At 52.5% G+C, this 23882-nt stretch overlaps 1 protein-coding gene across 3 annotated transcripts in view; it reads left to right on the plus strand.

Annotated features, from left to right (window-relative positions):
- ECE1 (endothelin converting enzyme 1) overlaps positions 1-14711 on the plus strand; it is a 96867-nt gene extending 82156 nt beyond the window's left edge. For 2 of the 3 annotated variants that reach the window (XM_081306254.1, XM_081306252.1), the window contains exons 11-19: positions 595-705; positions 2614-2712; positions 3428-3505; positions 5061-5164; positions 8374-8484; positions 9113-9180; positions 9886-10076; positions 11497-11592; positions 12370-14711. In XM_081306254.1, the coding sequence (XP_081162380.1) occupies positions 595-705; positions 2614-2712; positions 3428-3505; positions 5061-5164; positions 8374-8484; positions 9113-9180; positions 9886-10076; positions 11497-11592; positions 12370-12546 (1035 nt within the window). In that variant the 3' untranslated portion in view covers positions 12547-14711. The remainder of the gene's footprint in view (positions 1-594; positions 706-2613; positions 2713-3427; positions 3506-5060; positions 5165-8373; positions 8485-9112; positions 9181-9885; positions 10077-11496; positions 11593-12369) is intronic. The other variant, XM_081306253.1, reaches the window with a different exon arrangement.
- Positions 14712-23882: the final 9171 nt, after the last annotated feature.

A 23882-nucleotide genomic window follows, 5' to 3' on the forward strand; every position in this document is an offset into this window, starting at 1 on the left:
TGAGGCGCTTGCCTGGCATCCTTAGCACATTAAAAAAAAAGCCGACATTGAAGTTTTGTGATGTCACTGTGGCCTTCTCTCTCTAGGAGGCTGTAAATGGGGCTGGGCCCCTGGCCTTCTGGGAAGGTTCCCATTGCTCAGGTGGACGGGCAGCTTCCTGAGGTTCTGCGCTTCCAAGATTCCTTGTGTCCTCCAGGAGGCAGGACCAGGTGGAGTTGGTGGGAGCCCCGGATGGAGGGCTAGGCATGTCAGAGTTCCCATCCCTGTGGCACCCCTACCCACTGTCACCTACTGGACCAGTGACTGCCCTTACTGAATTTCTGCTTCCTGTCTATCCAGTGGCCCATCCCTGCCCGCTAGGGGTGCTCAGTGGCAGACCTTCGTGAAATGCCAAGCACAGAGGCTGGTACTCAGGAGATAGTAGATGGTGGCCATGAGGGGTGTCTGTGGCCTAAAGTAACTTCTGCGGTCAGAAGAGGTCTGTCTCCCTGGAGTTCTGGGGGGAAGCACAGGCACCCGATGGTGCCACCTCCCAGGCAGGCCTTGGGAGAAGGAGGACTGGGCCCAGTGACCCTCTGCGCTCGTGTTTTCCAGACCTGCCTTCCTCGCTGGAAGTTTTGCGTGAGTGACACGGAAAACAACCTGGGCTTTGCCCTGGGCCCCATGTTTGTCAAAGCGACCTTCGCCGAGGACAGCAAGAACATAGTAAGTACCTCCCCTGTGGACAGAGTGGGCATCGCATCTGCTGGACCACCCCCCACCCCGCCCCCAGCCTGACAGCCCACACTCTGCTCTGCCCTGGGCCTTTCCTGCTCCAGGCCACAGGATCCTGGGTCCTAACTCAGAGGCCATCTTCTCAGGCTGCAGGGCGTGACTTCCTAAATGACTTCCGTGGTTGAGGGCCAGGCCAGTTTGTGTTATTTAATTTGATCTTCCCAGTGACCCCACGAGGCTACCACAGCCATCTCCACCTCCTGGGGCTGTGAAGGACCCCACCAGGTAATGTTGACCTGGAAGTAACATTTTTCTTACTCTGAGGGTGACAGAATTATTCGGGCAGGTAGAGGATCATCATGGCTGAGTGCTGGGGAGACAGCCAGCCCCCAGCTCAGATTCTGGCTCTGTCACTTGGCTGGTGACTTGAGCGGTGTTCTCCCCTCACCTGGGACATGAAAGTAGGGCTGTCCCTTCTGCAGAGGGGTGTTAAATTGTTAAGGTGAGATTGCAATAAATCACCAAATGGATCTTAAAGCAAGAGACAGACCAAGGGCCAGGCTGCTAGTCCACACCCTTCGACCCCCTCCCAGGGTTCCGAACACACCTTTTGTAGTCCAAAACCATATTAACGCATAAGTGGCAGTTGCTATGACTCAAAACCATAAACAAACATCATAGGATCTAAAATCATAAGCAGTAAAGAGGGTGGGCCAAAACGTCCCTAGTCGAGGACAAGTTAAAGAATGGCTACTAACATCTAGACAGTCCACCTCTGACAGGGTAGATTGTCCAAGAAAAATGGGAACTGAAGAGGGACACTTTTACGTTGTATAAGAATTGCCATCTGTGTCACCTAACATGCTGTGCTAGGCAACCGCTCGCTGATGGGTGCAGAGGCGAGGCTTTCCCACGGGAGAAGCGTTTCTTACATGATGTGGAGTCTCAGGGCAAAATGGAGTCTGTGTGGTCATAGCCCACACAGCCTGGCCATAACAAAATGAGATGCTACATGTAAAGAACACCTGGCCCAAAATAAGCTATAGTCAATGGCAGCGATTGTTTATCACTAATGGTATCGTTTGCATAATTAGTATCTGTAGTCAAGGAGCAGCCCTGCACCTCCAATCTGCTGAGGCAGGGGCTGGGGTGGTGGCTCAGCGGTAGAGCCCTCGCCTAGCACATGCAAGGCCCTGGGTTCAATCCTCAGCACCACATAATAAAAATAAGTAAAATAAAAGTATTGTGTCCAACTACAACATATATATATATATATATATATATATATATATATATATATATATATATTTCTTTTTTTTTTTTTTTAAATCTGCTAAGGCAGAATCTAAGTCCAGGTCTGTCTGGCCCCACCCCCACGGCTCTTGCCTTCCCCTTCCCCAGAATCCTTCCATCTTCTGTCTTTGGCCCCCGGGTCTGCCCGTGCATCGTCACCCTCAACAGCTGCCATTTGTGCCTAGTGTGGCCTTTCTGAGTGCTCCTCAGATCAAGTTCTCTGGGTATTAAAGCTCTATTCCATCAAAAAGGATCCCATCAGCCTGGGAGAGGCCATGTCTTCTGGACGGCTCCAAAAGAGCACTCCACCATGCTAAAGGCTCCGAAAAGTCCTGCTGCGGACCTTTCTGCTTCCCCAAGGCACATCCAAGCTCATTCAACCACAGAGACCAGCGCGCGGAAGGCCCGTCTGGTCTCGCGGGATGTCCATGTTAGGAACATGGCCTGGAAGCACAGCCGTGGCCACCCTCTTAGCCCGCTCTGCAGAACCCAAGGCCTTGAGCCTACCTCAGTTTGACCTCGGGTCCAGTGTCATCCTGCCTGGGGCACTGGTTGCATCCAGGGGGCCAGTGCCCAGAGCTGAGGGTGCAACATCTGTCTCCTCAGGCCAGCGAGATAATCCTGGAGATCAAGAAGGCCTTTGAGGAGAGCCTGAGCACCCTAAAGTGGATGGATGAAGACACCCGGAAGTCAGCCAAGGAGAAGGTGAGGCCGCCCGGGAGCTCGGGCACCCAGGCTTCCTGCACCAGGCGAGAGCAGCAGAGAGAGAGCAAGGGTAGGAGAGGCCAGCCTGTCCCCTGGGCACGCATGGATGCTGTCCTGCCTTGTGACCAGTCTAGCAGGCTGGGGGGACAGCTTGAAGCCCAGTGTCACACATCTCTTGTCTGAAGGTGGACAGGCAGGAGAGCACACGCAAGAGAGGTGGACCAAGCCACTGTGGTGCCCGCTCCCTCCACAGCCCCCAGTCCCCCAGCAGTGGGGGACAGAGCCTCAGAACCTCATCACCTGCCAAAGGTTCCAACACTTGAACTTTGGGGACACATTTGGACCGTAGCAGCTTCCCTTGGGGAAGCAACATTTAACAGAAACCCAAAAGATTAACTGGGGGCTGGGGTGGTGGCTCAGCGGTAGAGCACTCGCCTCGCCTGTGTGAGGCACTGGGTTTGATCCTCAGCACCACATAAAAGTAAAAAAAGAAAAAAAAAGATATTGTGTCAATATCCCTGTAACTAAAAAATAAATATTAAAAAAAAAGATAAGTTAGGCAAGGGGGGAATGTTTCCAAAAAGAGATGTGAAAGCCCTAAGTGGGGAGGAGCCTGATCCCCCGCCCCTTGTCCTGACCCTGAGCCCAGAGCCCACAGAGCTGGGGCCAGCTGGCCAGCATCGCGGGTGCTCAGTTCTGTGTCCCTCCCATCCAGGCGGACGCCATCTACAACATGATAGGCTACCCCAACTTCATTATGGACCCCAAGGAACTGGACAAAGTGTTCAACGACGTGAGTGGCTTATGCCCTGCCATCCCAAGTGCCCACCTGGGGAGGGGCCAAGGTGGGTGGGGCGCCCAGGGCTTCTGGAGGCAGGGAGGCTGACCTGGCATCATGACTCCAACTTAGCTCAGCAGGAGAGCGCTGGCCTCACATCATGACTCCAACTGGGTTCAACCCAAGCACTACATAAAACAGGGGGCAGGGGGCTGGGGTTGGCTCAGTGGCAGAGTGCTTGCCTCATACACGTGAGGCCCTGGGTTTGATCCTCAGAACCACATTAAATAAATAAAAAAATAAAGATATTATGTCCATCTACAACTAAAAAATTAAGAAAAAAAAAAGGTCTTGGGGAAGCAGATCCTAAAAGGTGCAGCACCACCTGACCCTGAGCCCAGAACCCACAGGGCTGGGGTCAGCTGGCCAGCATCACGGCCCTAAAACACCACGGGGTGGGTAGAAAGTGAAGCCCCTCACACCCCCGCTCCTGCCCCAGAGCGGCCACCTGTCTTCAGGGTTGTACCCCGACCTCCTCAGAGAAAACTTGGACCTCAAATTTTGACCTTGAGATGGGGATGGGAACGAGGAGGCAGCCATCCCAAATGCACGGTGACGCTCCACTGAGGCGGAGGGAGATTGCTGCCTCCCTGCTGCCAGAACCTTCGGCACATCACCCCTTTAAGTGGGTTGTGATTTTGCCCCAAATGATAGTTTCCTGTCTTCTCATGAGTGAAATTTCTGAAATTCAGGCATTTTTGAAATTATAATAACCTCTCATCATGGTTCTATTTAAAACCTAAGACTATTAAAATTACTTCTGAGAATAGGAGACTCATTCCGCAGCCATGTTTCTTGAGAATAATTTCAGACACCCCAGGGTCTTCATGATGCGAGACCCAGAGTCTCCTGGAGATAGCTCAGGCAGGGCTCACAGGACAGGGGCCTGCCCCTGAGGGCCCAGTATTTTATCGCAGCCCTTGGGTACGCCGTAAAGATCTGGAGTGGACCTGGGGGAGGGCTTTGCACCTGTTAGGAGCTGAGAGGCCGGGCCCAGGGGTGGGGGTGTGATAACACCTGTCCCCTGACATTTCAGAGCTAGATTCCAGCATGGTTCATTAAATCTGTGCTGTCCAATTTGTTAGCTACCAGCCATGGGGGGCTATTTAATTAACCAAAACTTAAGTTAATTAAAATTTAATTACACTAGCACATTTGAGATGCTCGGTAGCCACCTGTCACCAGAGTCTACCATATTGGCCAGTGTGGGTATAGAACACACGGAGAACACACCCATCGTCACAGTCCTGCAGTACAGTGATGGAGATACTTCTTGCCCAAGGGAACCACTGCCGGGGCATCCTGCAGCACTGTGACACTGTCAAGTGCCTGAAGGAGACAGTTGTTGCTGGGCCCAGCAGGTTAGAGGCCTCCGGAGGGGCGGAGCCTGCAGCTCCGAGCCCACACTCTGGCCCTGGGCCTGCCGACCCATCCCTTCACCTCGAGGAGTCTGAGTTTCTGAGTTTCCTCTGGGCGTGCTCCCATCCTGTGTCTCTGCTTCTTTCTTCAGTACACAGCGGTTCCAGACCTCTACTTCGAGAACGCCATGCGATTTTTCAACTTCTCATGGAGGGTCACCGCTGACCAGCTCAGGAAAGCCCCCAACAGAGACCAGTGAGTCCCCCAGGCCCAGCCAGGAAGGCCTTGGTTCCCCACCATGGGGATGCACCCCGCTGAGCTTGCCTTCCCCACCCACTGTCAGGTGCCAGGTGTGACTGTCACAGAGGCCCTCTTTTCAAATTAAGAAACCAAAAGCCGCTGGGTGCCGTGGCACATGTCTGTAATCCCAGCAGCTCAAGAGGCTGAGGCAAGGGGATCGCAAGTTCAAAGCCAGCCTCAGCAATGGCGAGGCACTAAGCAACTCAGTGAGACCCTGTTTCTAAATAAAATACAAAAGAGGACTGGGGATGTGGCCCAGTGGTCGAGTGCCCCTGAGTTCAATCCCCAGAACCCTCTGCAAAAAAAGCCAAAGTAGAGCCCATCCTGGCCCCAGTCTGTGTGCCACGGTGCCCAGCCTGTTGGCAGAGTGAACCTGGCCTCTGAGGCCGAGGAGGCCTGGCACCACATCCCAGCTTCATGGCCTCAGCATTCAGAGCCTTCATTTCATTATCCTCGAAGCAGAAGGGAAGGGAACTGGTTCTGTGGTCACTGAAGCAATCCAGTGTGGGAACGGGAGAGCCAGGCCCTGAGAGGAGGCCCTCCGCATGGGTGAATGTCCCATAACTCCTCACAAACAGGAGCGGTGGTTTCTCCCACTGTCTCCCTGAGAGCTGGGGAAGGTTCTAGATGGGCGCTGATAACCAAGCACATGAACACACTGCAAATCCCACTGTGCATCAGTGTCCCTTAGGGAGCAGTTTCAAAAATAGTCTCCTAGGATGAGGGTGTAGCTCAGTGGTAGAGTACAGCCTAGTACTTGAGACCCTGGGTTCCCTCCCTAGCACTGCCAAAAATGTGGGTGTGGGTGTGGGGGTTGCCTCCTGACGGTTTTTTTTGTGGTGGTGGTGGTGGTGTTTGGTTGTGGGGGCTTTTGCAGCGGGGGGTAGGGAGTTCCTGGGGATTGAACCCAGGAGTGCTTTATCACTGGGCTAAATTCCCAGCCCTTTTTTATTTTTTATCTTGAGACAGGGTTTGGCTAAGTTGCTGAGAGCCTCACTAGGTTGCTGAAACTGGCCTTGAACATGTGATCCTCCTGCCTCTACCTCCCAAATTGCTGGGATTACAGTTGGGCACCACTGCACCTGGCCATAGCCTAACTTCTACCCCAGATCTTAAGTCAGAATAATCTGGAGAAAGACCCTTCTTTTTAAAATGGTCTCCCCAGGAAAGTTAGATGTAGTCAGCCCGGTACTAGTCCCTCCACTCCTGAAACAGGATAAATCTTACCAAAAGTCAGAACGGGTCCTCTTTGCCTCTGGCGCCCTCTTGTGGGCAATGGAGGTTCAAACATCCTTTTCCTCCAAGTTTTCCATTGTCAACCAGGGTCCCCCTAACAAACAAGAAGGTAGGTGGGCCTTCACCTTCAGAATATGGCACAGACACTACTGCCAATTTACCTGGCTTCTTAAATTTTAGATTAAAATTTTTCACTTAAACTTGTCTTCTAGCCAGACACAGCAGTATTCATCTACAACCCAAGCTACGCAGGTGGCTGAGGCAGAAGGAGCCAAAGATCAAGGCCAGCCTAGGCAATTTAGCAAAGTAAAAAATAAGGGCAAGGGATGAAGCCCAGTGATAGAGCACCCCTGGGTTCAGTCCCCAAGGAAAGAAAGATTAATGCAGTGTGGAAAATCTGAACCAGTCGTGGTGGTGCACACCTGTAATCCCAGTGGCTCAGGAGGCATGGGCAGAAGTTCAAAGCCAGCCTCAGCAAAAGTGAGGTACTAAGCAACTCAGTGAGACCCTGTCTCTAAACACAATACAATATAGAGCTGGGCTGGGGCTCAGTGGTCATGTGCCCCTGAGTTCAATCTCCATTAGCCTCCTTGCCCCCCCAAAAAAAATACAATATGAAAAATCTGAAAACTTATTCATGAACTTTTCATACCCTGTACACTAAAATCATTGATCTGTCTTGCACTTTTTGGATTTTTTACATAATCATGGCCTCCTGCATTGGTCCTTTGGAAAATAGCTTTTTGCCAGGCATGATAGCACACGCCCACAATCACAGCAGCTGAGGAGGCTGAGTCAGGGGGATCATGAGTTCAAAGCCAGCCTCAGCAACTTAGCAAGGCCCTAAGCAACTCAGCAAGACCCTGTCTCTAAATGCTATATTAAAAAGGGCTGAGGATGTGGCTCAGTCGTTACACACCCTGGGTTCAGTCCCCAGTACGAAAAAAAAAAAAAAAAACAGAAAAGAAAAAAAAATCGTGGTTCCACTAAGATTTACAGATTTTCCACTCTCATATACTGCAGCCAAAAAAAAAAAATTTCACATTAGTTAACATCATAGTTGACCTCCTGAGAAAAGTCTTAAAGTACTATCAAATTCATGATGGTCAATACAAGTTTTCCAAAATTTTAATTTTTCTTTAAAACTTTAGTTTTTTTGAAACCTCAGATTTTTATCATTGGTAATAAATGACAAAATGTGAATTATTTCCCCTGAGGTGCTAAGCTTCCCTTTTCATTTTCAAGAACATGTCTGCCTAGTTGCCCAAGTCCAAAATTCCATGGCTGGGCAGTCATCCTAAGAGGATGAGAGAGGCCTGAAGCACCACGTGGGTATTCCCCATTGGTCACACGGGATATTAAAGACTGGTACTTGGGGGCCGAGATTTAATGGAATTAATAATTAGGCTACTTTTTCCTGGCTGTTGTCAACGAAAATGACTGGCTGGTTTGTTTTGGTTGGAGCACCTTCTGGGGAAGGAGAGGTGGCCGCTAGGACTTGCCTGGCTCCCTGCCCAGGCGGCAGCAGTGTCATCCACGGTTGCTTTTGTACCATGATGCACATCTCAACATGTGGCAGAGGCAAAGTGTCTCAATGTTATAATGAAGATAGTTTTGACATCATAAACCAGAGGATCTTGGGGACTGTCCACAGACCACACCTTAGAACAGTTTCTAGACACATTTCAAGCCTTAAAAACAACCTCAGTTCAATATCTGATGGTCCCTCTTGCTGTCTGTGAGCGCCTCGGTGTGGCACCCTCTGAGGTGACATCACTGATTTATAGACATTCAGGTGTTTTCTAGTTTCCCCCTCAGAAACAGTGATGCCCGATGTCCTTGTGCTGACTTGGGCCCGGGGTCAAGGAGAACCCACTGGAGTTCCACTCCGCCCACCGCCTGGGCTCTCTCGCGCCTGTTGCTTGCAGGTGGAGCATGACCCCGCCCATGGTGAACGCTTACTACTCGCCCACCAAGAACGAGATCGTGTTTCCGGCTGGGATCCTGCAGGCGCCCTTCTACACCCGCTCCTCGCCCAAGTAGGCCATCTCTGGTGCTGGTGCCCCAATGGGTCCCCCGCCCCTCAGCCAGCCCTGTGTCTGCAGCTGACCCTGACAGCCATCTTACTGAGCCATCTGCGCCCCGGTGGCCAGGTGGCCTAGGATTGCAACGTCGTGGGTGCAGAGCGCAGCAGCCCCCGTCCCCTGCCTTCCCTCCAGGGGTCTCTGGGGCCGAAAGCTCCTGCAACCGGGGAACGTGGCACAGTTGTGCAGTCAAGAGCCCCATGTGGGAAATACTGCTGTGACGGTGGCTTAGAGCAGTCACAGCCAGGGAGTTGGCGGGGTGAGGGCGCTGTCCTAGAAGCTGGACTCCTGGGATGACGGTGTGGAGCTTGGGAAGAGGTGCTGGCCCATTCCCAGGCTCCGTTTGCTTTAAAGCTTAACTGCTAGTCTGTGGGAGGGGACAGTGATCCTCTAGAGTGTCCAGCACGTGCGTGTCACCCACAGGGCACAGCTGGCTCCCTTAGACTGCCCAGCTTCCCATTGTCTCCAGGGCTGTGTCCCACAGAGCCCCGAGAGACTCTGCTACATCTCAGGCCCAACAAGTGAGGGCCACATGGCAGGGCAGGAGCCAGAGGCCTTGCTCTCACTTTGCGTCTCCCTCCAGGGCCTTAAACTTTGGTGGCATTGGTGTCGTCGTGGGCCATGAGCTGACTCATGCTTTTGATGATCAAGGTACAGGTTCCTTGGGGTCCCTCCAGACAGAGCCCATCAGCTTCTTAGCCCCGCTGACTCTGCTCCCTGGGACATAGCTTTGGAGAGAAGGACCAGAGTCTAAACCCTGGCTTGGCCACTTGCCAAATGCTCTCACCTCGGCAAGTTACGTCATTCTCCAAGCCTCCGCATCCTTATCTGCAAAATGGGTGCAACAGGTCCAGGTGGGGGTGGAGAGGATCGTGTGAAGACTATAGCGAGCACCTTCTTCAGGGTGCTGGGTGCTCGGTGCTCAGTGGGAATCAGAGACGTGGAAGTCACACCCTCCTCAGCAGCTAATGTCCAGGGTCTTCCTCAACTGCCCCCTGCTCGGGGACCAGAAGGAAGTGGCAGAGACCCTGGAGACCAGGCCTGTCATGTGCTCCTGATTCTGCCAACTCCACTGGCCCCTTGCTGGCCTCCATTCCTTGGGATCTGAGGCCCTTGGCCAGTGGAGATCCACCCGGCGCCTCGAGCCTTTGCACAGCCACTCGGCCGCCTGCCTGGCCACTTTCCCCCACCCTCTCCCACTCAGTCTGGCCCATCTTCTGGCCCTCTGATGGGCATCCTGTCCTTGTGCAGGCTGGAGGGTGGGGGTCAGACAGAGGAACCCACTTGTCACTGGGAGGGAAGAAGAGCGATAGCAGGGACAGGTCCCACGGTGCCACTCCTGCGCTCCGACCACAGGGCGGGAGTATGACAAGGACGGGAACCTCCGGCCCTGGTGGAAGAACTCCTCGGTGGAGGCCTTCAAGCAGCAGACGGAGTGCATGGTGGAGCAGTACAGCAGCTACAGCGTGAACGGGGAGCCGGTGAACGGCCGCCACACCCTCGGGGAGAACATCGCGGACAACGGGGGCCTCAAGGCGGCCTATCGGGTGGGTCTGCTCCCCCTGTGCACCTGTCCAGGTCCACATCTGTCCAGATCCCTCATCAGTAGGTCAGCGTAGAGACGCCTGGCAAACTGCAGGAGTGCTGTGCCTCAGTTTCCTCATCTGTCGGTGGGGGTAGGGAGGACGTGAGCACTGACTGTGGATGCAGAGCCTGAGCCGGGTGCCCAAGGCCTTCTGCTCGGAGACCACCTGCCTGAGAGACCCGGGAGAGAGCCAGGGTGGGGTCCACCTGCAGAGCTGGCCCCTTCTTACCTTTGAGGGGGAACCCACTGCCAGGTAGGGCAGCAGGGCCCAGGAGGACACTAAGCACAGAGCCAGTTCTGGGTTCTGATCCTAGTCTGGAGTAAGTCGCTACCGTCTGAGCTCATTGGCTTGGCTCTGAGCCCCTGACCTGCACCCTCAGGTGGCCGGAGGTGAAAGCAAGTGACTCAGACACAGGTCCCGGCCCGAGAGGCAGCCTGGCGACTCACCAAGGAAAAAGGGCCAGGGGCAGGGGGTGGTGGAAGGAGTGGGAAGCAAGGGCCTCTGTCACTGAGAAAGGAGCTTGGTTCTATTCTGGTGACAGTGGGAGCCACTACAGGGTCAAACAGGAGACATGATCTAAATCCTTCTTTAAGGCAGGTCTGCAAGCCCGCAGCCCGTGGGCAAATCCAGCCCCAGCCTGTGAGCAAATCCAGCTCCAGCCTGTCCCCGTAGGTTTGGGGGACCTGGCCACACTGTGTCCACAGGTTGCCTGTGGCTACTTTTGCACTCTGAACGCAGAGGAGGATAGTTCAACAGGGACCGGTAGCCCCAAAGCTGGAACATCTACTCCGGCCCTCACAGAGGAGGTCTGCCAACACCCGCCCTAGACGGTTTGCCACATGAGGAGGGGACCAGGCTTGTGTCCTCCGTTCCTCTGAGTCAGGGCGACCCATTGGAAGCTGTTGTGAGGTTACCCAGGCAAGAGGCCGTGTGGAACAGGGGGAAGGGTGAGGAGGGTCAGATTTGGGGTGTTTGGCTTGGCTGGAAGAGTTGGGGGGCACTCTGGGTTTTGAGCCTGAGTAACTAGGAGGGTGGTGGTGCCATCCTATGGTGGCAGGTTTGGTGAGGGTACGTGTGTGTGACTTATTCCTTCTGTGCCATGCTGAGTTGGATGTGACCTTGGGTGTCCAGCTAAGGCAGTTGAATATCCAGATCAGGGAAGAGGCTGGCGCCAAAGTGCACATTGGAGAGCCATCAGCATTGTATGGCGTTTTAGGCCTTGGGGTTGACTGCTCTCCCCTTTAGGGAGGGAGCAGAGAAAGAGGAGGGATCCTCCAGGCTGAGCCGAGGCCCAGACCCCAGAAACCAGCCCCGGCCTGCACACTAGCCCCTCGCCCCTGTGTCTTGGCTGCCCTCAACCTCTGGCCTTCTCTCCTCCCAGGCTTACCAGAACTGGGTAAAGAAGAATGGGAAGGAGCAGACCTTGCCCACGCTGGGTCTCACCAATGACCAGCTCTTCTTCTTGGGGTTTGCACAGGTGAGTTCATTAGGGGAACAGGTAAGGTCCCCTCCAATCACCAGCTCCCTAACTCATCAGACCATCTTCAGGTCATTACCCTGTGAGAAGGTGAGCTTCCTGTCATTAGAGAGATTCAAGGAAGGACCAAGAAAGAATACTAGTATCCTGTATGTGGTGGAGTAGGCCCCTCCTGGTTCTGGGGTTCTAGAAACTTCTTAACATAGCCAGACACGGTAATGCATGCCTATAATCCCAGCTCCTTGGGAAGCTAAGGCAGGAGGATCACAAGTTCGAGGTCAGCCTCAGCAACTTAGCAAGACCCTGTCTCAAAATAGAAAATGAAAAGGGTTGGGATGTAGCTCAGTGAGAGAGCAGCCCTGGGTTCAGTCCCCAGAACCGGGGGAGAAAGAAATCAAGACCCACCAGGTCGGCACTTGAGTTAGCCTTCAGTTGATTCCCAGAGCTGCTTCTCGAGAGAGTGTCCTGCCCAGGAAATACGAGATCTGGACTAAATCCAAGATTTGTAAAGTGGAGTTTGGGCAGAATCCCAGCCTGGTACGTTGGCATCAGACAGAGACCCGGCTCTGGCTGACGAGACACAGCTCGGTGACACCTTGCGTCAGAGAGGGGCACGGGCGCACACCAGCCTCCCCTCCGACCCACCCACGGGCCTTCCTGACTCCCTGGGGTGTGAGCACCAGGCGAGGGCTCATTCCACCCCTGCAGTGGTGGGGCCAGTCTGGCGGCCTTAGGGCCCCACAGTGACCCCAGCTTCTCCCCCTTGTTCCCTCAAAGGTCTGGTGCTCTGTCCGTACGCCCGAGAGCTCCCACGAAGGCCTCATCACCGACCCCCACAGCCCCTCCCGCTTCAGGGTCATCGGCTCCCTCTCCAATTCCAAAGAGTTCTCAGAACACTTCCACTGCCCCCTTGGGTCACCCATGAACCCTCGTCACAAATGTGAAGTCTGGTAAAGGGCAGAGCACAGAGAGCCAAGACGGAGGAGAGGAAGGGGCTGAGGACGAGCCCCGAGGGGAGGCTGCCGAGTCCGCCCCTCCTTCCAGCCCCTTGGCTGCCCAGGGCCCCTTCCCCGAACTGGAGGGTTTGCAGCCGGCACTGGGCCGGGTGGGGGTCCTCCGCATACCCGAGTTGCTCCCCTGTGTCCCAGCGTGCACCAGCTCCAGCAGGCATTCGGGTATCGGGCTGGTGGCTCACCAGGCCTGGGCCCCACAGCAACAAGGGCCGGGGGACACAGCCCCCTCGCCCACATCCAGCACCACATAGACCACAATTACCACTGTGTCAAATGCTTTAAGATATATTTTTTTGGGAAACTATTTTTTAAACATTGTGGAATACACTGGAAATCTTCAGGGAAAAATACATTTAAAACACTTTTTTTTTTTTTGCGGGAAGGATTGTTATATTTATTATGTTTTCTTTTTTTTTTCCTAAATAACCTGTGGACAAGGAAGCCCCACTGATTTACCCCCTCACTGCAAGGCTGGGCTGAGGCAGGGACACACACACACCTGCCCCAGGCCACTAAGCAAATCCTCTGACTGTGGTTACTACTGCATGGCCACCCACAGACAGGAAATGTGGGAGCCAGGCAGAGGCCCAGTTCATGGCCAGCTGCTCTCAGCTTGCTGCCCCTGCCCCCAGAGTTCAACCATGGAAACCCCAGCAAGGAAGATCTCATCCCCACAGTCACAGCAGGGGACTGATGGCTATGGCAGATGAAGCCAGGTCAGGGTCCCCAGCATAGTCTGAGGGCACCCAAGCGCCCTGGATCTGGAGCGCAGGGCCCTCCAGCACCAGATGCACGCAGCTGCCCATAGACCTTCTCTTTTGGCCCTTCCTCTTCGGGTCACCCCGCGGGACCTGTTGCTTCTCTGTAGCAACCCCCCACCCCAGCCATTCTGGGATCTGCCTTGCAGGATCCCTCTCCCCCAAGGGAAGGAGGAAAGAGAATGCCGTTCTTGTCTGCAGAAGGGTCCAGATCCTCCCCTGAGCTCCGTCCTCAGCCCCCAGCCTGGTCAGCTTCCAGACCAGTTCTCTAGTGCCTTATCTGAGGCTGCGGCCTGGGCTGTGCTGAGGAGATGACCCCTGCCCCAGCGGCCCCTGGCCTCCTCAGTGGAGCCCCCAAGTGTCCTGATTGGAACCCAAGGCCATACTCCCACTCCTGATGCTCACAGGGCCACCCCTCAGCCCCCAGGAGCTCTGGCCTGCAGGGCTGTGGCTCTGGGTAGTAGAAGGTAGATGCCGCTGCCCCCGCCCTGGGCTCCAGCCATCAAGGCCCCCTGGTTTAGATCAGGACGGCCCCTGCAGCTGGACAGGCTCCCCTCCTTAGACAGGAGGCTCAGGGAAGGGTTCCTCAGCCCAGTCTGGCCCGTGGAGTCAAGAGACCAAGAAGGTCACCCCTTCCTAGAGGCCACAGCTCCTCCCAACAGCGGATGCTCAGGCTCCACCAGGTAGGTGGACCCGACTGCAGCTGCACAGCAGCTCCTATGAGAGACCAGGCCCTGCCCCATGGCGCGCCCCTTACTGAGGAAGCCTTGTCCAAGAGGCACAGACAGCTCAGCCTTGCCCTGTGAGCTCGGGTCAGCAGGAGGCTTGTGAGTGGGCTCCAGGTGAGGCCCCTGTTCCTCACAAACAAGTTCAAGGCCTGGGAGCTCTTTGGGAGAAAGATAAGAAGGAACCAGGGAAGGAGCTAGAGCCAGCCACCTGGGAGGTGGGCCTTTTCCGTCCCTGCGCCTCCACTGCCCCACCCTCCTGCCTTCCCCAGGGAAGGGTGGTCCAGGAAACTGTCAGCACTACCAGCCAGGCCCAAGTGTCTTGGGCTGGAGTCTAGCCAGATGGAATGGAGATGGCACTCCCCGTCAGGATGTGCAGGGCAGGGGGAGAAGCCCAGGCCCACGCAGAGGCAGCGTCCCCACTCCCACTGCCCCTCCACAGTGTCAAGGCCAAGGGGAGATGGGCAGCTGCACTCCCAAGACCAGGGGAGCCTGGGGCTTGCTTCTCTGTGGGCACATGGGTGTGGGGTTTGGAGGTGGGAATCTATTTTTTGTATTATGTTTCGTGCTACTGTAGTTTTGTGTGGCACTATTGTAATTAAAATAAAGTACTTGTATCGAGAGCCACTTGTGTCCGAGTGTCCTTCCAGGGTGCTGTGCATCCTTTGGAACCACAAGAAAGCCGCAGCCAGCCCAGAGCAGCCCACCCTAGCCTCACTAGGAAGAGGCTTTGGACCCTGAGGAACAGCTGGGGCTTCCTCCTGCCTGCGCCCACCTAGCCAGCACCCCCCCAGCCAGCCGGGCTTCATGGGCAGGCTTGTGTGCACCCCCTACCCGTGAGAATGATGCATCTCATGGCCTGGGCCCAAGGGGCTCCCTGGTCAACATCATCTTTCCATTATCTCAGAGCAAAAGAGTTTCTGGATCTCAGATGCTTGGGCAGGGCAGGCAGGAAATTCAAAGAGGTCCAAAAAACAGCCTCCCCTGGCTTTTACATGCGTTCTTCCTGTTGCCTGGAATGTTCTGACTTCCCCACCTGGTGAACTCCTACCATCCTTCAGTGCCCCACTCACCATCACCTCCTCTAGGAAGCTTCAGGTCTGCATGGGGGGCTCACACAGGCTTTCCGCTCCTTCCAGAGGGTATTAGTTTACTAGGGCTGTTGTAACTAGGTACCACAAACACAGTGGCCTACACGACAGATTGAGGTGTTGGCCTCCCAAGTCTCTGGGGTTACGGGTGTGGGTCACCAAGCCCGGCCTGACTCTACCTGTCTTTAAAAGGAGTAGGTCATTTCTCTGTTTCTCTGGCTATAAGACCTACAGTGTACTCTCTTCTTCTGTCTTGGTAACCATCAGGTATGGGCGACAGTGAGGATGCCAGAGAGAGTGATATGCTTTGAGCTCAGATTGTCCCCATGAGGTGCGAAGGGGCCTGCCAGGCCCATAGGCCCCGGGGCAGCTGGGAGAGCCCCCTCCCCTCCACCTCTTGTCCTCAGGAGAGCAGCCTGTTAAAAGAGAAGGTCCCTCCCTGTCACTGGCTCCCACGTCTTGTGTTTGACCCTGTTGTGTCCTGTTTGTTTTGTCTGGGGCAGTGCCTCAGGCTCAGGCTGCAAGCGCCCCACTGAGCCACACCCCAGGCCTCCAGCTTCTTTCTGGAGCCCAAACAGGCCAAGCCCTTTCCCACTGAGGCTCTGGGTCCCTTTTGTCCTTCAGGCTGGAATGTTCTCTGCACAGAGGGCACACCCCTCCCCAGCAGGATGGAGGCGTGAATTCTGTTTAGACCCGCCATGAGTCACGTGCCTATTGGAGTGCAGCCATGTGCAAGAGTTCTCACCCGCCTCCCCTGGAGCTCACAGTCTGTGGGACAGAGAATTTCTCAGCCCTGATGCTCAGAGGAGGTGTCATTCGGGGACACTGGGTTGCAGGGCAGGAAGTGGCTGAGCTGGGTTCTGAACCCAGGCCGCTCGCTTGGAAAACGTGAGAAGCCGCTAGAAACAGAATGCCCCAGGGATGCCACGTGTGCAGAACACGCATGCGCGTATACACACACACACACACACACACACACACGTGCATGAAGGCACAGGATGGAGGAGCTGGCTGCTGCCCACCCTTTTCCCAAGAAGGGAGACCTAGCTTTTAGCCACCCTTCCCCCAGCCCTGGGCCTGCAGATGCCCTCCCTCCAGACAGGCCACCTCCCAGGGACTAAGGACAGGCTCCTTCCTCCCCGGGCTGGGGTCCCAGTGCCCCTTGCCGTCCCCATCTTCCTAGAGCCTCGCCCAACCTTGTTCTCCCCCCAAGCAGGACTTGAAACCCCAGCCTGGCCCTTCAGACTTCACCCGACACATGTGGAAACACACAGGATGTAACTTGGGAACAGCTGGAAAAAGTAAGCAATCTGTAACAATCGTGTAAGCAGAAGGGCCTGCAGAGGCCTCTGAAAGGGTGAGGGAGCAGGGAGGGGGTTAGGACAGACTTTAAACTTGTAAAGAGTTTGGTCCACTGAAGAGCCCAACCAGAACTTGGAAAACCTCAGAAGAGAAAACTGAGAAACTTTACCAAAGACCGTCAGAGAATGCCCTTGAGCACCCTGCCGGTGGGCGGAAGAGTCCAATGTAATATTCAATGCCAGCTCTCCCCAAATTAATGTGTGATTTCAGCGTACTCTCAGCCAAAACCCCAAGATCGTTTTGCATAGAATTTGACGAGCTGATTCACATGAAAGGGAAAAAGCACAATCAGGACAATTCTGAAAAAAAAAATTGAAACAACGAAGGAGCTATATTCCATATGTAAATATTTATAAAGCAATGGTAAATGAGAGCTGCTGTAGGTTAGGAACAGGTACCAAACTGGAATAGACCAGAAGCCAGAGACAACCCTGCACATATATAGGAATTAGTGTAAGATAGAGGAAGCACTTCGTGAGTGGAGAAATGAACCATTTAATAAATGGTGTTGGGGGCTGGGGATGTGGCTCAAGCGGTAGCGCGCTCGTCTGGCATGCGTGCGGCCCGGGTTCGATCCTCAGCACCACATACCAACAAAGATGTTGGGTCCGCCGAAAACTAAAAAATAAATATTAAAAAAAAATTTAAAAAATAAAAAATAAAAATAAATAAATACATGGTGTTGGGGGATCCATTTGAGAAAAACTGAATTTAGATGGAATTCCTTCCTACTGTGTACATCAGTAAGTTCTCTATGCATTAGAAACCTAAACAGACTAAAATTATAAATGTATTAGATAAAATATAACAATCTGTTTATAACTTTGGATTAGCAAAGCCACCTTTTTTTAGCATTTATTTTTACTGTAATTGGACACACAATACCTGTATTTCTTTTTCTTTTTTTAATTAAAATACCTTTATTTTTATTTTTTTAATTTTTATATGGTGCTGAGAATTGAACCCGGGCCTTGCACATGCTAGGCGAGTGCTCCACCCCTGAGCCACAACCCCAGTTCCCCTTTATTTCTTTCATGTGGTGCTGAGGATGGAACCCAGAGCCTCACATGAGCTAGGCAAGCGCTGTACCACTGAGCCACAACCTCATACCAGCAAAGCCACCTTTTAAAAACCACAAAAAGAAAAACATAAAGAAGATAAACACATTTGGCAATACCGAAATTTCGTTCTTTTATAAACCAAGATACCATGGGGCACAGGGTGCAGCTCAGCGGTAGAGCGCCTGCCTAGCATGCTGAAGGTGCTGGATTCAACCCCCAGAATCACCAAAAAAAGAAAGAAAAAGATAAATCCAGAAATAAATGAGAAATAAAAAATTTCCCCCCATCCTCTGACCACCATTCACAAAGGAGGGCAGCTTAAAATGGGAATTCTCCTCAAGAAATGGGCTGGGAGAGGGCCAATCACAGTCCCCAAAACACAGGTACAGACAGGGAGGTGGACCCGGGGTGTGGCTCAGTTCTAGAACGCTTGCCTAGCATTCTGGAGGCCCTGGGTTCCATCCCCATTTCCCCCCAAAAGAAGGTGTTTAGACATCCACAAACATGTTCCTAACAAAGTAAGGGAGAAACGCTCGTGCCCCCGCCCCCCATCCTGTTTCTGCTGCTGGTCCTGTGATAGAGCGGGGATGGAACCTAGGGATGCTCTTCCACTAAGGTACAACCCCAGGCCCTTTGCCCTTTGTTATTATGTATTTTGAGACAGGATCTTGGCAAGTTGCTGAGGCTGACCTCGAACCTGAGATTCTCTGAGTCTAGGATCATAGACAGGACCCCCCCCCCCCTTCAGGGAGAGCTGCTTTTCATCACTCCCTTCCTTCACTCTCCAGTTCAGATTTCCTTTTCTGTCAGCAAATGCCTTCTCTGCTGTAGCTCTCAGCCACGTGGGGTGACCCAACCCTTCATTCCTGGAAGGTCTGGGCCATCACGGGCCTGGCTGCATCCGGCTGTGGTGGTTTTCCTTTGAGTTAATCACAGGACGTGGGCCTAAGAGGAGCTCTGGCTGGGTGCGGTGGCACACACCTGTGATCCCAGCAGCTCCGGAGGCTGAGGCAGGAAGAACGCAAGTTCAAAGCCAGCCTCAGCAATTTAGCACCAAACAACTCAGTGAGACCCTGTCTCTAATAAAATACAAAACAGGACTGGGGATGTGGCTCGGTGGTCAAGTGCCCCTGAGTTCAATCCCTAGTCCCCAAAAGAAAAAAAATTAAACTTAATAATAATTTAATTATTTACATGCTCATTTAAATGTGTTCCATATACATGTGTTCAATTTTTTATGATTCTAAACAGACTGATTTTTCAGAAATTCTTTTTAATTTTAAATTATCATTACATCTAGAATCAAGTGAAACACATTTTAAATACTGGACTTAGTTTTCTTCCATCCTATGGGGCTTCATGAAGCAAGAAGTTAATCTAGTTAAAATAAGTAAATAGTAAAAAAATAGTAAAATAGTAAAAAGAGTAGTTTGCTGGTCTGGCACAGTGGCACAAGCCTATAATCCCAGCAATTTGGGAGGCTGAGGCAGGAGGATAGCAGGTTCAAGGCCAGCCTGGGCAAGTTAGTGAGACCCTGTCTCAAAATAAAAAATAAAAAGAGGGCTGGGGATGTGGCTCAAGCGGTAGCGCGCTCGCCTGGCATGGGTGCGGCCCAGGTTCAATTCTCAGCACCACATACAAAGATGTTGTGTCCACTGAAAACTAAAAAATAAATATTAAAAAAAAAGACTCAGGTGGCACAAAGCCTGTGTCATTTATTTATAATAAATAAATAATAAATAAAAAGAGTTGGGGATGTGGCTCAGTGTAAAGCACCGCTGGGGTCCATCTATAGTACACATTTTAAAAAAATAGTATTTTTGCTAGTAATTTTTCTTTTTTAAGCAGGGATTGAACCCACGGTTTCACGCATGCCAGGCAAGCACTGTTCCACAAAGCAACATCCACATCCCTCTTATTAAATTTTTGATTGCACAAAAAAGATAAGGATTAAAACTTGTCATGTGGGGCTAGGATTGTGTCTCAGTGGTAGAGCGCCCGCTTTGCACCGGCAGGACCCAGGTTCGATTCTCAGCACCACATAAAAAAATAAAAAAATAAATAAATAAATAAAGGCATTGTGTTGTGTCCATCTTTTAAAAAAAAAAAAAAAACTTGTCATGCCATTGAAACAGACTCTTTGGGAATTCAAGTTTTGTCTTCTTTCTATCCTGATTCCTACAAAGATCCTTTATCAGCTTAATTTTTGTTTGAGTATAGTATGGGTTACTACATTTTGATTTTCAGTCTAGTGTGTTAGGGCCTAGAGCATAAATTAGTCCAAAAGAGCCACCACTTAAAACTGTTATCTGACCCACTTTTATTTGTATGGAGGATTTAACTCAGAGGCCCTTTACCACTGAGCTTTATCCCCAGTCCTTTTTATTTTTTATTTTTAAACAAGGTTTTAACATGTTGCTGTGGTCTTGCTAAATTCAAGTGTTGAGGCCGGCCTCCAACTTGCAATCCTCCTGCTTCACCCTCCCCAGTTTCTAGGATTACAGGCATGTACCACCATGCCTGACTGTTATCTAACATTCTTTAAAATGTCACTGTTCCTTAGACGATGCTTTTTTAGGATAAAGAGCCCTGGTGCTGTCTGGGGCTCAGCATTGCCTGGGAAATGCCCCTGTAGGAAGAACCCTGACACTGAAAGACTCTAGGTGGTGGCAGCCATGATGATAGGGATCCATGCTTTGACCCGCATTTCTTGCTCCCAAATCTCCTTTCACCCTCTGCGGCTTCAGACATGGAAAATCGGCCTTCCGAGGGCTGGTGGTCAAAGCTGCTCTCTGGCTTCAGGCCCCAGCTCATATTTGTTAACAATCTTCTTAAGCCAGTTTGCTGAGCGGATCCCCTGGAAATACCCTTTACCTTGTCTCCCCTCCACCCACACCAGCCCCTGCCTGTCAGGAGCACACCGAGAGTCCCTATCAGCGCAGCTGCATTTGCTCAGCGAGCATCTGCTGAGGCCCAGGCACCTGGATTTCGGCACCTGCCGTGTTCCCAGAGCTGGGGCCAGAGGTGGTCAAAACCAGCTCAGGAACTAGGACAGAAAAAAGAAAAGCCCAGGGTCAGGCACGAGGCCCTAGTGGACCTGGGATGTCATCTCAACCTGGTAAGTGACCCGCCCTCTCCAGGCAAGGCTGGGGGGAAGGAGAGGAGACCCGGGCAAGAAAGGCCTGGCATATTCTGGAGCTACTTTTGTCCCTGAGCGGTGCATTAAGAGGTGACAGGTCTCTCTGCAAGGCCTCAGAGGCCATGGGAAAGGGCTTGGATTTGTTCCAAGAGTAACGGAAACACCTAGAGCGATTGGAGGCTTCTCAGCAGGAAGTGTGGGATCCAGTTGGTAAGATCCACCTGGCGCCTGGTTTTGTTTTATGGTTTTTCTGTAGAACTGGGACCAAAGCCCAGGGCCTCGCAGGGCTGGGTGAGCACTCTACATCTGTCCGTCCTAGACGCCGCCCCAGCCCCACCAGTTCTTTGAGGCCAAGATGGGACTTTGGCTTGGATTAGGACTTGGGATGTTCCACCTGTCCAGGGCGGTACGACACACCTGAGCTGGGCCGTGTAGATCTGGAACCGTTGCTCGGTGTTCCTGGCTCGGGAATTTGAGAGGCACATCAGGAACAACGTCTCTGCTCCCACGAGTAGGACCTCCTGAGGGGAGGTCTCTTTTTGGTATGAGGTGAACCCAGGGGTGCTTTATGACTGAGCTGCATCCCCAGTCCTTGTTTATTTATTTATTTTTTGAGACAGGGTTTTGCTAAGTTGCTAAGGCTGACCTCCAACCTGTGTTCCTCCTGCCTCAGCCTCCTGAGTGGCTGGTATGTACCTCAGCGCCCTCTGGTCCTCTTCTGTATGTGGCCTGATGCCCACCAGGGCCTCCTTCTCAGCCTGGTGGTCTCAGGAGGGCTGAGCTTCCTACATGACAGTGGCTCCCAAGGGGCAGGAAGCCCAGCCTGCCAGGTGTGTTAGGCTCCTCCCCAGGGCCCAGGTTGACATCCTCCTGCATATTCTATTCCTCGGAGCAGGGCTGTAGCTCAGTGGTAAAGTGCCTGGCTCAGTCCCTTATACCAGGCTCAATCTCTTATATCAGGCTCAAGATAAAAGGAAGGCTGAGTGTGGTGGCACACGCCTGTAATCCCAGTGACCCAGGAGGCCGACACAGGAGTATCTCAAGTTCAAGGACAGCCTCAGCAATTAGTCAGACCCAGTCTCCCAATAAAAGCAAAAGGGCTGGGGATGTGGCTCAGTGGTAGAGACTCCCTGGGTTCAATCCCCAGTACCAAAAAAGAAAAAAAAAATTAATATCCTGTGGATACCAGAGGACTGCTGAAAATCTTCCTGCCCGTCCCACCCAGAGCTCTTAGTCTGGGTCTCACTAGGCACATGGCTTCTCTTGTGAACACCAGTGTCTCTGAGCAAAGAATGACCAGTTGGTCCAGTCTGGCATGGAGATTTGAAAACTGTATGGAAAGTACTTGGCACGTGCTAGGAGCTCACTGGGTCACCGGGTCATCAGGAGCCTGACTCTCCATCCTCTCCAGGGCTGGGAACACCCCAGGACACATCTGTAGTCAATTTCTCTGAAGAAGCCCAGGGTTCAAAGCAATCTGGGTGACCCGAGTGCAGAGTCCAGGACTCTGCCCCCAGTCCAGGTGGACTTCTAACTCTGGGCCCAGGGACCCTGCTGCCTTGCCACCCAAGGCTAAGGGTGCTCTTACAGAACGCAAGCTCATGGCTGATCATTGGAGGCCAGTCCCTCCCTCCACCACTCACTTCCAATGGTTAGAAATACTCAGACTCAACCTGCACCACCTTGTGGGCCAGCAGGGGGAGGTGCTGGAGATGGATCCCGCCCTCCTGCATGCTAGGCAGGTCTGGACCTGAGCTACACCTGCAGCCCAGAGCCCTCCTCTGCTATTTGCTGGTTCTATTCTAATTTGTCTGTGTCAATGTTGGTTTCCTTTTGAAGGGCTGGGGCTCAGATCCAAGGCCTCACACCTGCTGGGTGGGAACTCTGCCCCTAGGCCACACCCCTGGTCCTTGTTTCCATTTCCAGGCTGAACAATGCAAGCTCCTTGGCATTTGCTCTCTTCTGCTTTTATTTATTTTTAAACTGGGGGGGGGGGGCTGGAATGACCCCAGGGTCTTGGGAGTGGAGCTACATCTGTCTGCTGTTTTCGTGTTTTCCAGTAGTGAACATCTGCCCGTTCGTTCTGTTGGGACCTGCTTGGGAACGGACACACTGGGCAGTGCCTGGGGCCGGGCCTGGCCTGGGCTTGGCTGCTGGTTCTGTGAAAAATGAAGGATCGCAGGGCTGGCATGAGGCAGCGGGAGCCGGGACGGCAGCGCCAATCCGTCCTTGGTTATACATAGCTGTCCAGCAGAAGGTTATGTCATTGTCTAATCAGGAGTGAGATGGGACACAGATGGGCCTCTCCACAGCAGGAAGCACATCTTCTCACTATTAGAAGTGCTCTAGTCTGATGTGGCACACGCCTGTAATCCCAGCCACTCAGGAGGCTGAGGCAGGAGGATTGCAAGTTCAAGGCTAGCCTCAGTAACTTGCTGAGCCCCTGTCTCAAAAATATAAAAGTAAAAAGGATTGGGGATGTGGCTTAATGGTAAAGCACCCCAGGATTTAGTTCTCAGTATGTCTCCAAAAGGAAAAAAGAATTGAAATGTTCTAGGGAATCAGCACATGGGCTCTGGAGACGGAAGTCCTGGGTTCAGGTCTTGCCTCTGCCCTCATTTACTGCATAACTGCTGATGGCTGTTTTGACTGGAATGGATTTGTTGGAGAGAGAAGCTTCAGAAAAAATGCAGTTGAAGTGGTAAATCACAGTCCCTGTAACCTTCAAAATAAATTGTCGCCATTATGGGAGAGGTTTTCCCCTTTGGGTGAATAGGGTACACAGAATGGAGTAAACCTGAACTTAACACTCATATTAAGTGGTAATGGGAATGCACAAACTTGCAGATTTTTTCCAACAAATGTAAATTGTGAACCAAGTGATCGGCATCCTCAAAATCAGAATGCCGCGTTCTCTTGAGTGTCCTGCTGGAGGAACATGTGGTCCCAAATTGTAGTTTATTTTAAGGTCAAATTCAGGATCCAGGGAGTGGCCACATTTTAATTCTAAAACACAAGGAGACAAACTGATTTTTATGAGTGTAGGCAAATGACTATTTGAGGCAGTCTGCATGGTTGAGAGCGGATCGATGAGTGGTGGCTGGATGCAGGAGTCTAGAGGTCGGTCAAAACCAAAGCTTG

The sequence above is a fragment of the Spermophilus citellus genome (genome assembly GCF_964194105.1).
Source record: "Spermophilus citellus genome assembly, chromosome: 9".
Lineage (NCBI taxonomy): Eukaryota > Metazoa > Chordata > Mammalia > Rodentia > Sciuridae > Spermophilus > Spermophilus citellus.